Here is a 15,378-nt window from a genome sequence, read left to right as displayed (position 1 = left end):
TCACTTGATAATGTGAAAATCCCCCTAAGATCTTTGTGGACCGTGAGCAGCACCACTCAGCCTAGTGCTTGCTCACTTCCAGGACTAGAGTGATAACATCACTGGCTTCTACCTTATATGTTATGGCACTACAGTACATGCATGACTTCTTAATAGTCTGAAAAAGTGACGTGTGTAAAGACACAATGCAGTTCACCGGATCTAGTGCACATTAGCAAGCGATAATAAAAAAAAATAAAAAATGATGCAGAAAGCACTATGATTCATATGTATTTTTTTTTTTGAGCAGAGCTGGTGGAGCAGTACAAAAGGAAGGTTGGAGCCATTACCCACTTAAAAGAAACTAAGTTAATAGGTTGAGGTGAAGAAGTGTCCAAGAGGGGGAGAGGGCTTTGACCCCTGTGAGATTGGGGTGATTAAACTTAAGTGGTAAGTGTGTTTACAATGAGTTGCACCAGTCCAAAAACTGTATTTTAGGGCATGGCAGTCCACTTTTATTAAAAAAAAGTTCATACAGATAGCTCTTCCCATGCATGGGGTTCTCACCATCACTGCAAAGAACATTCAGCCTCCTGGCTCTCTTGTGGCAGCTTTACTGCTCCGAGTTCCTCTGCAGGGTCTTCCTGACCATCAAACACCTTTTGGTCTTCCCAACCATCAAACACATTGCAGCGTTTATGCACAGATGCTGTATCTTAGATCTGCATCTTTCCTTGTAAATCCCTAGCTGCGCTTGTCCCTCCTGGGCTCTCTCATAGGCTTCGGCCTTGGTCTGTCCCAGCCTGGACAGCATTGTGCACCAGCACCTCATGGCTCCCTTCACACATTGACTTCCTCAAAGGGGTGGCGCCCTGAGCGTTAATTCTGGCTCCAATATGAAACCAGCACACACCTGAGCCATTATTGTGCCTGCTTCTACCAAGATCTGGCGTAAACCACCATTTTACCAAGTAGCAAGGGGTCACCCTGCTACACCCCTTAAAGGGAAGGCGCATATTTGACCTATAAAATATTTATGGATCAACAACAGAGGTGAAAGCATAAAAGAGCATAAAGGGTAAAGCCTGTGGATGGCATTTTTGTTTACAGCATTGAGAACTTTATCCTTTACAAGCACTGGAGTTGGACTTTGTTGAATTAACTGAGATAAACCAATACAATACATTGAGAATTTGGCACTGAATTAACCTATTGTTGTATGCTGTTGTCAAGTACCATTTATTCATCTAGATATAAAGAGGTGAATATTGGGAAGTTTTATAAGAAATTTAGAATTGATTACATTAAGGTTATATTCAATTTCCAGCAGGGGATAATATTTGTTTTTTTCATTACTTATTTTCACTGATATATGTTCACAGCAGTGGTGCACTTTTTTTTAGCTAATATTCAAATGTGTTCCTATTACTACTATAACTCTTTATCATAAAATTAATAAAGTTACATAACTATAATGTTTATTATTGTGAATAGTATCTCAGAATTTTCATGCATTCCAATTATGCACATATGTTGGTACATATACCAACTATGTTGTACATTTGAGGGGCCCATGACAGAAAGACTGCGATGCTTATCAACAAATATCTAGTTTTAAAAACTATATATTAATATGCCTACAAAAAAAAAATCGTACAGCAGCTGAAAAACAACAAGTTTTATCTAATTCTCTCATACTCTAAAGACATCATGATCTACAATTGACTTGTCTTCTCACTGACATACACAGTTATTTATGTTTTATTTAATGAACAGAGGGCAAAAAGTAATGACAATACTGAAGAAGAGTACATAGCTTCAAGATAAATTAGTGTAATTACTGTCCTCATAAAACATCCCATGATCTAAGGTGTCCTCATCAATGAAATGGCTTTCTCTCCATTGAATGGAGCACAATCATTTTTTTAAGAACCTTATAACTAATTTCTGTCTGATTAAGTAAAAATATTAGCTCTGTTTAAAAAAAAAAAAAAGAAAATTGTCTAAAAAAACAAAAACATAAAAAATACAAACTTACAGGGTAAAAATCATCAAGCGCATAGGGTTTCCCCTTTCTTCGACCACAACTATGGCGATAAATTCCTTTCTGGATGAAGGGTAAAGCATTTGTCCTTTAAGAAAATATAAACAACTTAAATGTTAGATAAAGCATGCAAAGAAATATACTGTATATTTAAAATATACTGTATGTTTTTCTTTATACAAACACGTTGGTATAGTTACACTCCGCTAGTGATATAAACTAACTAGAGAATTAGCCACAGGGGCATAGAATGATCTGCATGTTTTTTTCTTGCTTTACTTAAATAAAGAAAAACAACAAAACATTTTTAAAAGATTTGAAAAGAAAGAAGGCATGAGCATGACCAATTTCTGTTTTAAAAAGACAAGGTTGTACTTAACAGAGTTTTAATAAAGGGATTTTCATGCCTTTTAGCCTACATCATGATATGATTAGTGTGTACTGTATGTCATTGTGTGATTGCAAAAACATATATTGGTCTTGTGCTGATGAGATATAAGAAGCTTTAAACATCTATATGAAAAAGGGACAAATGCCTCTATATTTAGGCAACATACCATATACACTCCAGTATAAGCCAAAATTTTCAGCACATTTTTAATGCTGAAAAAGCCAACTCCCCCGGGGTTATACTCGAGTGAGGGTCTCCTGCTGTGTCATGCAATCTTAACTGTTTGGCGGCTGTCCACTGTAACAAAGCCCCGCCTCCTCCTCGTCCATGATAGACGGAACACTCATACAATGCTGGGATACTGAATCAGTGTTCTGTCTATCCTGGACGAGGAGGCGGGGCTTTGTTACAGTGGACGACCGCTGAACAGACTACCGTTGCGTGACACAGCGGGACACACCCGCTGTGTATAATCAAAGGTGGGGTTGCAGATGGGCACAGTGAGGCTGCAGATGGGCACACTGGGGATGCAAATGGGCACAGTGAGGCTGCAGATGGGCACAGTGAGGCTGCAGATGGACACTGATGATACAGGGGGGCACAGTGAGGCTGCAGATGGGCACAGCGAGGCTGCAGATGGACACTGATGATAGAGGTGGGCACAGTGAGGCTGCAAATGGGCACAGTGAGGCTACAGATGGGCATTGTTTACCAGTAGCTGCTGCATTTCCCACCCTAGGCTTATACTTGAGTCAATACGTTTTTCCATTTTTTTGTGGTAAAATCAGGTGCCTCTGCTTATATTTGGGTTTGCTTATACTCGAGTATATACGGTATGTGCTGTAAAGCAGAAGTTCTGGATTAAGAGCTGGAGACAGGAGTCCAAAAAAAGGCAGTTTTTTAAGGGTTATTGCTTATAAAAATGTTTGTACTTATGTGCATTCACTTGAGATGTTATCAGTCCAACCATGTTATATATCTGCTTTATTCTTAACTCCGGGTCTGCCATATACAGTATAATAAGGCTTTAGTAGTCTCAAGCATGACAACTGTCCCATGTCTGAACTCTTCTTAACCTTTGTTTGCTGACCCACAAAGAACCACTATTGATGAGCAAGTACAGCCCTAACCCTGAAGCTCGGTGTGGCAAAGTAACAGATTCACTTGGCTGAAAAGACACTAAAGAATATTTATACACCTTCCCCATGCAGTTCCAATGTGCTGTTGGAGCCTAAGGAAATACCTAATAGTGGGAAAACTGGACACTTCCCCTGGTTGCCCCTAATGTCTGCTATTGCCTTAATTTGCCAGAAGCTCTTCTGATACTGGCTTCACTCTGTGAAGGCTTTGACTTTCCATTACCCCAGGACTTAGTCAAACCTAATCCTCTCCCAACAGCCCCCTGTCCAATCATCATATTGCATGATCCATTGTTGACAACCACCACATGGGAGCAGGGACAACATGCAAAGTCTCATGTTAGCTTCAACTTTCTCAACAATTCAAAACTTACACGCAGGTGGCCTGCAAGCGAATAAGGGCAGCATGGAGAGAAATTAAGTACATTCTCCTTTCATTCCAAACAATAAAATGCATCTGATATTTTCGTTGGCATAGGCAAAATGAAAATGTACGTTACTTCTTAAGAACAGCATGTTGTAATTAGACAGACAGTCTGCACCTTTACTAGGGCGGGTGTACATACCCATATACAGGTGGTCCCTGGGTTACAAACATCTGACTTACAAATGACAGGAAGTGAGAGGCAATCTACACCCAGAAAGGGACATTCAATCTGGTAAGAGTTATCATGGGAGTTATCATGGGAAAAAGGTGTCTCCACTGAAGTTTTATCACCAATCTTTGTTTCCACAACAAACCAAAATTTTCAAAATCCAATTGTCACAAGGACAGAAAGTGAGGTGAAATCTTCTGAACAGGGGTACAGACAGCAAAACAAACATTACAGGGGTGTTGACCTTTCCCTATGCTATCCAAAAAACGTAAAAAAATTTACCTGTTCTGACTTACATACAAATTCAACTTTAGAACAAATGTATAAACCCTATCTTCTTAGTAACCCGGGGACTGCCTGTATCCTTGTTTATTTATACAAGCTGCTGCTCCTGCTGTCCTTAGACAACTGAGAGCATTAGATAGAGGCACAGAGCTGACTGGAGTGGCTCTGTGCCATGTGATAGCTGTGAACACCAATCACCCATGTAAACAATCTAGTAGATGGGGAAAGGGGGTTTAAAGGGCCACTAATCACTAATGTTATGGGATTGTTTTGGTGGGATTTAATGTGCCAGTGACCATCAAGATGGGGAAAGGGTGGGGGAGCTAAAATATCACTGATCACCAAGGCTTGTAGGATTGTTTGAGTTGAGGGAGGTTTAAAATGTCACTGACCACCAATGTTGTGTATTTTTTTTGGGGGGGGGGGGGTTTAAAATGCAATTCCATCCTCCAGGAAACTTTCTTCCACTTATAACAGAAGATTTGTACTTGGCTTTAGTACTGTTAGTACTAGGATCAACTTAAGACCCAGTAAAACTCACCGGATACAGCTTTTGCCTGGGAAGCAATGGTGATTGGCCAACTCAACTTTAAATCACATGTATCAGCATACCACCAGTGCTTGTGATAGAGTTGTTACCTTGTGTGCTACTGCTTGACCAAGCTGATATCTTCTCTGTATATTTTGGGTATGACCCGGCTAGTTTTGACCCTGCTTTGCTCGCTTCTGATTCTGTACCGTTTAGACTCTGATCTACCTGTGTATGACCCAGCTTGCCTAGACTATGCTTTGCCTGATTCTACTGTAGTGCCTTACTCAGCATTACTACTTGGCTGTTGAGCCACTCTCTACCTTCATCTGCAGCGGTGAACTACAAGCACCAGCCAACCTCTACCATAATCTGCAGCAGTGAACTATAAGGTCCAGCCAGCCTCTACCTTCAGCTGCAGTGGTTAACTACAAGCATCAGCCAACCTCTACCTTAATCTGCAGCAGTGAACTACAAGATCCAGCCAACAACTACCCTCATCTGCAGCGGTGAATTATAAGTTCCAGCTGACTTGCTCTGCTTAAGCCTACTTATGGCATGTGCTCTTGTTCATTGAACTCTTTGCATAATCAGCACATCTGAACCGTTACCTGTTATCTGCTCCTAGTCAACAATTTGTGCAGCCCTTTACTAAATAAAGGGAGACAGTACAGTTACAATGCAATTAAAGACAAAAGGGATCAGAGGGCCCTTCTCATTAGAGCTTATAATCTAAAAAGGAGAACTATATATAATAAAACACAAAAAACAGTGGTTATTAAATACCACCAAAAGAAAGCTCTATCTGTCTCTAAAAAAATATATATCAATTTAAATGCCGAGTTGTATGACCAAGTAAATGTCAGGCAAACTATCCCAGCACTGAAAACTGAAAAATTGCGTGGACAGGAAGAAGGTTTAACATGCTGCTCCTGATGTGGTTAATTAGGGAAGGAGAAAGTGAACCTATTCAAAGATATAAAAATTATGTAAGCTAAAAGAGAGGCAAACCTACAGTTTATGTGAGAATAAACATGCTGCTTTTTACTGCTGAATTAATGTTGCTGTAATAAGCATTACAAAACAAGAGGCAGAGCAGAGGATAGGTTTTAGTCTAAAGCTGGAAAAACAATCTCCCCTTCCATAATTAGGGTTTTGTTGTTTAAAAGCAAATAGGTCTCGCCAAAAGGAGAGAGGAGACATTGCCCAGAAGCCCACTTTCCTTTTGGAGAGGCCTGAATACTGCCTAATTGATGTTTGGATCTTAGCATATTAAAATCTGATGGACAACATTTTTTCATTTGCTGCAACACAAAAAAATGAACCTTACCTATTCTTCCCAAACTGGTGATATTCATAGATGGTAACAGATTTGTCATAAGCGAAAAAGAACCCAATAAGTTCCCGAATGGCATCACGCCCATTTCTGAAAAATATTCAAGGGTTACATTTTTATGTAGTTTCAAATATTTTGTTTCTTTACTTTACATATTTATTCTTGTCCTTTAAGTAACATGTACCACATTCACCCTAATGCTTTCCAGAGATCTTAAAGTGGATGTAAACCCACTTTCATTCTTTCTAAACTACTGCAATATTGGTTATCTAGAAGGATATATATGCCTCCTGCATGTATACTTATCTGTCAAATGTCTCCCCTTTGTCTGCTATGAAACCCAGAAAACTGCAGATTTTGTGGGTGGGTCTGTTTTCGAGGGCTCAGTGGGTGGAGTCGTGATGTCAGTAGACTCCCTGCCCACCTCTACACTCCCCATATCAACATGCATTTTCTCCTGTGTATTTCTTACACTGAACTTCTGCTATGATCACTAACATCCAATCAAAACCCAGAAAAGTCCCCACATGACTTCAGCATGCCAAATCATGCTGAGGTGTGGAATAACCAATCCTTGCAGAGCAGCAGAAGAAAGGAGTGGGAGGGAATTAAAAAATAATGCATGTCTTAGGCTAGTGCACGAGATATGTAAATCACCTGTCACTCACAGCAAGGGGGAGGATTTGACAAAGTTTTTCTCTGTTTGTCAAGATTTTTCTGACTGAACAATAAAAGAGGATTGCTCACAGATGGATTAACTCTTTGTGGAGACTAGGCTCAAATGATAGGAAATCTTATACTCTACATTATGACATAAAAAAAAATCCACTTTAATGTCCCTACTAGCCAATACTTTTGGTTTGTTAAATATAAATTTGAAAGTATAATGTGACCCAAGATAAATGCTTAGGGGCCCCCTCTCAGGCTCACAAGGTCCAGTAAGTTGGATGCCACTGACTAGTGAGGGTGCAGGCTGGAGGTCTATGATTAAGCCCCAAGGGTGAGGCAAACATGTTGGGGTTTGGCCTGATTAAATCGAGCTGGGTCTGCTTATACCTACTAACTACTCAAGTGAGGTGTGCAGCGGCCAGGCTACTTCTTTCTATTTGAAAGTACATTGTTTTATAGGTTTGATAAGTTAATCTCCCTCAATATGAAACAAAACACAGAAATAGAAAGTGGGACTTAAAGTGCAGAAGTCAAGTATATTCCTTCTTTAACAGCGATAAGCATACATCTCACTGTATGGAGTGGAGCCAACAGTTCTGTAATTGTTGAGAGCTCTGTACCCTGCTTTTGAAACATGCTTGTGCCTGGGATCCTCTCTCCAGTGGGCATCATGGTGTGTTAAAATACAAAACGAATCGTGAACTAATAGTAACTTCTATATATAAATTGATATACACTTATATCATGAATAGTGAAAAACATATATGCATTATAAGCTCAAGCCGTGCAAATCACTCACTCCTTGCAATATAAGATCACGTTATATATACCTATAACGATATAAAAAGGAACCACCCAGTGTATAAACAATAAGTCCGTATATGTGAACCACAAGAAACTACTTTCAAAACTGTGAATAAAGTCCTCCACAGATGAACCACAATAATCGTAAAAGATCCACTGCTGGGTCCAATTAAATAGTGTTTGATCCACCACCAACACACTATTAAATTTGCCGCTTACCAGAAAAACATGACCCCCCGCTACAGAGGGTCACAAAAGACCTGTAGGTATAGATTCGACTTCCAGCCAAAAGGGGTCCTCAGTATTCTCCTAGTTTCACCGCTCCAATAAGAGTTATATAGAAAACACTCCCAGACGTCTTCCTCATGGATCCAGAGGGACTCAGGGCAGGAACATCAGAGCCACGAGGTGACGTTTAGCGTATCGCTCCCCTGGATGACGCAATTTTGTTGCGAAATGCGTAGGGCTGAGCGATACGCTAAACGTCACCTCGTGTTTGTAACGGTTCCAGGAAACGGGTCTGTCCGTATGCGTCCGGCCGGCGCAACGGACTCAAGGCTTTTTGATCTTCTATACACTGTAAGTGCAATTTTACTTTTTTATCTTCAGTAATAAAGGGTTTTACACTATTTGGAGTTCTATTTTTCCTTTATGGCTCTGATGTTCCTGCCCTGAGTCCCTCTGGATCCATGAGGAAGACGTCTGGGAGTGTTTTCTATATAACTCTTATTGGAGCGGTGAAACTAGGAGAATACTGAGGACCCCTTTTGGCTGGAAGTCGAATCTATACCTACAGGTCTTTTGTGACCCTCTGTAGCGGGGGGTCAGGTTTTTCTGGTAAGCGGCAAATTTAATCGTGTGTTGGTGGTGGATCAAACACTATTTAATTGGACCCAGCAGTGGATCTTTTATGATTATTGTGGTTCATCTGTGGAGGACTTTATTCACAGTTTTGAAAGTAGTTTCTTGTGGTTCACATATACGGACTTATTGTTTATACACTGGGTGGTTCCTTTTTATATCGTTATAGGTATATATAACGTGATCTTATATTGCAAGGAGTGAGTGATTTGCACGGCTTGAGCTTATAATGCATATATGTTTTTCACTATTCATGATATAAGTGTATATCAATTTATATATAGAAGTTACTATTAGTTCACGATTCGTTTTGTATTTTTGCACAATTAGATGTTTGTGTGAGTTAAGCGCGGCTTATTATTTTTCATCTTGTTTTTCTGTATTTATGTGACACCGTTAAGCTGCAGCTAAACCTTTCTTTCTTAAGGGTATCACATATGATTAATGATTTATTTTATGTTTCACCTTAGCGCAGTTTTTTCTCCCTTTTTATCATGGTGTGTTAGCCCTGATGTCCACCTGACCTCCTTGAGCTGAATAGACCTTGGGTCTTGTACTCATCCACTAACTTGTGATCATGCAGGGATACCTTGTTTTGCTGTGTACAGACTTTTCACCTTGAAGTCTCCTGAAGAAATCTCTTCAACAGAACAGGTTGAGATATGAAAATTCCCCCCAACCTACAGCAACAGCACAACATTGTATTTATATTTTCTGCCTTGTATAACGTACAGCACTATTATATATTGGTTGTCTATAAAATAAAATATAATGCAGCCATTACATCCAAGAACTGGTAAGATGTAGTCTATTACATTTTTGTGTTTAAGTTTGGACACACTTTAAAAAACAACTATATGCAAAACTGTTTTTTTTTTTCATTTTGGATATAGAGTAAGGGATAGTTATAATCTGTGTACCAACCATTGGAGATTGTTGCCTTCCTTTCCTGTCCCATAGCCAAAACAGTAAGTGAGAGGAAATCCCTGCAAATTAACCACTTTTGGACCAGCTGCCGCAGTTTTACTGCGGTTCTGTCAGGGGAGTAGAGAGAGATAATGTGATCATACTAAGTATGAACAATGATCTCTCTCTCCTCCTAGACAGTCCCATCCCCCCCTACAGTTAGAACACAGTGAGGGAACACAGATAAACTCTTGATCGCCCCCTGTTAACCCCTTCCCCGCCAGTGACATTTATACAATAATCAGTACATTTTTATAACACTGATTGCTGCATAATTGCCAATAGTCCCAAAAATGTGTCAAAAGTATCCAATTTGTCCGCCGCAATATCGCAGTCCCGATAAAAATAGCAGATCGCCACCATTACTAGTAAAAAAATGACAATAATAAAGATGCCATAAATCTATCTCCTATTTTGTAGATGTTATAACTTTTGCGCAAACCAATCAATATACACGTATTGCGATTTTTTTTTTACCAAAAATATGTGGAAGAATACATATCGGCCTAAACTGAGTAAAAAAATTTTATATTTTTTTTAAATGTGGGATATTTATTATAGCAAAAAGTAAAAGATATTGTGTTTTTTTTTTTCAAAATTGATGCTTTTCTAATAACCACAGAGGTTATAAAATACCACCAAAAGAAAGCTCTATTTGTAGGCAAAAAAAGGACATCAATTTTGTTTGGGTATAGTATCGCACAACCACACAATTGTCAGTTAAAGCGACGCAGTGCCGAATTGCAAAAAATTGCCTTGTCTTTGAGCAGCCAAATCTTCTGGGGCTGAAGTGGTTAAGGAAATCCTAGTTTTGGATAGACTGCAGAGGAATTAGAATGCTTGTCAGTTTTTATTGCTGTCTGTTCCCCCATTAAAGTAGGGTGACCAGATGTCCCCGGTTTCAGGGGACAGTCCCGGGATTGAGGACCCTGTCCCCGGTTTTGTCCCTGGATTTGACTTCAACAGGAGCTGGCAATTTTCAAAGACAATCAGTGCTGAATAAAAAAAAAAACTGAATTACACCCCCCGCCCCGCTCCTACTAGCTTAGGTGGGTGTATTTTTTCCATTATCTGTGTCCCTTTCTGATGATGATATGAAGATGGTCAGAGCGGATGGACTATTTCTTCCGTTTTCTGACACATGCCCATTCAGCTCCACTCACATGTTATTCTGCCTTGGCTCAAGGAATAGAGGGGAAGCAGATCATGAGGCTGCCAGTGCCTTCAAGGTTTCAACACTGGTGTGCTTTGGGGGTGTCTGTGAATAGACTACATGTCAGTGTGTCTGTCTCTCTGGCATAATGGAAGGTATCAGAACTCACAAGCAGCGGGCACTTATTGGTCATAAGTTAACAAAATCAGCACCCAGCAGCCATGTCCTGTGACACACTGTGACAGAGCCAGCCAGAGCCATGATAGAGTGCCTGCTGCCTGTGAGTTATCATAATGCTGATGATCTTAAACAGTTGCCGATCTCCTGATAGCAGATTTACTGCTACAGGGTGGTCGTGCTGCGCAGGATCACGTATATACGTGATCCTGCATTTCTGGGTATCAGAGCCAATCAGCGGATCTGGCAGACTTGCCTAGTAGTCTAAAAAAAAGGTATATTTTAAAGCCGGCCTATCATATACCTCTCTGCGCCAAACTGGGACCTTCACACACTCCCTAAATTTATATATATATATATGTATATGTACCAACCTATATGGCGCACCCACATATATAAAGAAAAAGATTTTTTCATATGCAGATGCCTGCAAAAATTATAAAACCACAGCAAACTAAATAATAACTGCTAAGTGTATTAAAACCTAGCAATACGGACAAAAATAGCAGCCGTTAAAAAGTTATCGTACAAATACATTAAAAAAGTAATACAAACAATTCATCAAGGTAAATCTGAGAATGTCCGCATTAAAACAGCGCTTTGTAGAAAGTCCTTTATAGAAGTAACAATGTACGAGCTATCACTAGAAAGTTCTTAATGTGCAGATAAGGTGTCTATAGTGATCTAATCAGAGTTGCAAGGTGATCAAAGTGCTGTCAACCTTTCTTCCACCATAAACCGGGAGTGCTTCCCCACATGCGATGCGTACCCCCAAGGGGGTTAAACTCACCAGACACTGCTGAAAACACAAGCCTTAAGGAGTAGTCACTTCCTTGAGTATGGTAATATATCACCTTAGCGTTGCAGTTCCAAACAGTCCTCCCAGTTTGTCATAAAAATAAAACAAAGTGTGCACATAGCATAATACTGTTTTATTTTTTAAAAGGTTCGCACAAAACAATAGAATCACCCATTTACATATCTGCGTACATTGTCTAAAACATCATCAGCATTTCAAAAATGTGTACTTCACCGATTATTCAGATCTCAGAGCCATCCACAAGTGTTCCACTGTGTACACTGTGCTTCACTTCCTGGTCTGTGGTCAGCGGTGGAGCGCACACCTCACTTCCGGTAGCGTCGTGTAGGCCACGCCCTGACGCGTTTCGTCACTTCCGACTTCAACAGAGTGTAGGCCACGCACTGACGCGTTTCGTCACTTCCGACTTCAACAGAGGGCGTCCCTCTGTTGAAGTCGGAAGTGACGAAACGCGTCAGGGCGTGGCCTACACGACGCTACCGGAAGTGAGGTGTGCGCTCCACCGCTGACCACAGACCAGGAAGTGAAGCACAGTGTACACAGTGGAACACTTGTGGATGGCTCTGAGATCTGAATAATCGGTGAAGTACACATTTTTGAAATGCTGATGATGTTTTAGACAATGTACGCAGATATGTAAATGGGTGATTCTATTGTTTTGTGCGAACCTTTTAAAAAATAAAACAGTATTATGCTATGTGCACACTTTGTTTTATTTTTATGACAAAATGGGAGGACTGTTTGGAACTGCAACGCTATTCTAGTGATAGCTCGTACATTGTTACTTCTATAAAGGACTTTCTACAAAGTGCTGTTTTAATGCGGACATTCTTAGATTTACCTTGATGAATTGTTTGTATTACTTTTTTAATGTATTTGCCTAGTAGTCTGCCTATGTAAACAAGGCAGTTCGCCATCCTGTCAGTGTGGAAGACATTGATCCTGTGTTCCTGCAAAGCAGGTACAGGGATCTATGTCTTCCCTTAGTAAAAGCAGTGACAGTGCATATTTTTTAGCACTGATCACTGTATTAGTGTCACTGGTTCCTACAAAGTATCAAAAGTGTCACTAATGCCACGTACATACTCGAGCAGAATGTCCGAAAGAAAAAGTCAGATGGAATCTTTTCATCGTGTGTGTGCCTCATCTGACTTTTCTTTTTCTAAAATTCTGAAGGACCTAGAAATAGAACACGTTCTAAATATTTGCAATGGAACCATTTCCTATCGGGAAAACCGCAAGTCTGTTTTTTGGTTCCAATGGACCAAAACGACGCATGCGCTGAAGCAAGTACGAGACGGAAGCTATTGGCTACTGGCAATTGAACTTCCTTTTTCTAGTCCCGTCCTATGTGTTGTACGTCACCGCGTTCTAGACGGTCGGACTTTGGCTTGATCATGTGTAGGCAAGACAGTTTCAGTGGAACTCCGTCAGAACTCCATCGGAAAAACTTTTGGAGTTTATTCTGACGGGAAAACCGGTCGTGTTTACGCGGCATTAGTGTCCGACTTGTCCACCGCAATATCCCAGTCCCGCTGTGAGTCGCTGATTGCTGCCATTACTAGTAAAAACAAAAAGTATGTCCCTGGATTTCATTTCGGCGCTGGTCACCTTGCATTAAGGAGATTCACCATCTTTATTCGTTCTCTTTACATTAAAATTAAAAGAAATCCCAAATCTTGGGTTGTCCTCGGAAAAGTAATAGAGGAGAAATCCTCCAATGGTGACCTGGGGGAGGGGGCAGGACTTCTTTTAATTTGCAAGGAGTTTCTCTCACTTCCTGTTTGGCTCCACAATAGAGTTAATTAAATATAGTGTTGATGAACAGTAGGTTTACCAAACAACATTTCTATGAAATAATTTTAGTTTAATATAACATATAATTTCAAAAGTATCCCCTAGACTTTAAGGGAAAATGCTAAAACAATTCTTAGTCCCATTCTCAGACTTAGATGAGTCATCAAAGTGGTTGTAAACCCTTACAAACCACTTTGACCTACAGGTAAGCCTAGATTAAGGCTTACCTGTAGGTCCAAGAAATATCTCCTAAACCTACACGGTTTAGGAGATATAAGGGACCACCCCCATGGGCGGAATTGAAAGTTCTGAGTGTTGTATTACAACTTTGCCTAGTATTTCTCCTAGAGGTAAGGTATACAACCCAATGGCTAAGAGAGGAGCTGTGTCGGTGGGTGAATATAAGAGAAAGAGGACCCTTGCCTATGGCGTGGCTGCTTACCCTTCCTGGACTGTGGGAGCAACGTGCTCTTCCCACTGGTAACATTTTTAATAATGTCATCCAGCGAAGCTCCAAATAGCCTCTCACCTTGGAAGGACAAATCTGCTAGTGCTTTTTTAGATGCCTGGTCTGCAGACCAGCATTTCAGCCAAATCAGGCGCTGTAGCACCACTGCTGATACTGATGCTCTAGAAAGCAGGGGGACCATATCCAGGGCCGCATCACAGACACTTAAGGCCATGCACCAGCTGATCTGCCAGTTCTACGCAGACCGGGGGAGACTGCTGCTTCTGCATTTCACGGTGTAACAACTTTGTCCATTCAGTAAGCGTCTGCGACACCAAGGCTGTGCCCAGCACAGGTGGTAACGCTGACCCCACCACCGTAAACATGGACTGGGCCACTGTCTCGGCCCTCCTGTCGGCTGGGTCCTTGAAGGCTTCTACCAGAATCGTGGTTACTTTATTTAATCTGGATACCAGGGGGGATCAACGACCAGGGGAGACGCCCATTTTTTTCAGGAGGCTCTCCTCAAATGGGTAACGCACCGGCATTCCTCTCAGGACTGAAAAGGCCAGTTGCGGACTTCCCCATTCATTGTAGATGAACTTATCAAAATAAGTCAAATACGGAAACACCTTAGGCGTGCAAGCCGGTTTGCGGGACCCAAAGGGGACCACCACCTCAGTAGAATTTCCTGCTGCATTCTGTATCTTCAGGGCATCCCGCACTGCAGTGATAAGTGCTCCAACTAGCACTTTTTCCTGCACCAACCCAGACACAGAGTCATTCTCACTGTCCAAACGGTCCTGGTCTGCATCCTCAGACACGTCAGAACAGGGGCCGCCAGTCACCGCGGGACCCGAGTCTGAATCAGAGCTCTCCTAAGAAGATGGGGTGGCAGGGGGCATTTTTGCCCCCTTGCGCCCACACGCCGCTTCCATCCTGGCAAAAAAGGTGTCCAGGACCGCTGACAAAGCATCCATAGGCACCGCATTTTTAGCAGGTGAGCCGGTTGCAATAGCAGGGATGTCTGGGGAAGAAGCGCCAGCTTCTGACGCCATGCTAACCCTCACTCTCCTGCCAAAACTTAGGAACTTAAGGCAAGGTACACAAATCCCACCCTACTAGCTGCTCACAGACTGAGGGGCCCCTCCGCAGGACTCACCACCCTGACTGAGTGCTGCTCTGTGCTGCCACTGACCTCTCTGCCCTGTGTCAGTCACAAAGTGCCTGGAGTAAAAAACACGCTGTTCTGAGGTACACAGACCCAGCATTAGAGGTAAAAACGTGCTGAGGCTACAAGAAAATGGTCGCCGGCCAGCCGTCCTAGTAAAAAATCACCAAGAAAATGGGCGCTGAACTTTGTAGAAAAAACTGACAGCACACG

At 41.4% G+C, this 15,378-nt stretch overlaps 1 protein-coding gene across 1 annotated transcript in view; it reads right to left on the bottom strand.

Annotated features, from left to right (window-relative positions):
- CAPS2 (calcyphosine 2) overlaps positions 1-15,378 on the bottom strand; it is a 181,555-nt gene that overhangs the window by 46,360 nt on the left and 119,817 nt on the right. The window contains exons 12-13 of the mRNA XM_077474269.1: positions 6,294-6,389; positions 2,018-2,111 (exon numbers count right to left, since the gene is read on the bottom strand). Of these exons, the coding sequence (XP_077330395.1) occupies positions 2,018-2,111; positions 6,294-6,389 (190 nt within the window). The remainder of the gene's footprint in view (positions 1-2,017; positions 2,112-6,293; positions 6,390-15,378) is intronic.

Source organism: Lithobates pipiens, unplaced genomic scaffold (assembly GCF_037356315.1).
Source record: "Lithobates pipiens isolate NorthernLeopardFrog02 unplaced genomic scaffold, aLitPip1_a1.2 Scaffold_8, whole genome shotgun sequence".
In the NCBI taxonomy this organism is placed as follows: Eukaryota; Metazoa; Chordata; class Amphibia; order Anura; family Ranidae; genus Lithobates; species Lithobates pipiens.
This window is presented reverse-complemented; position numbering and strand designations above follow the sequence as displayed.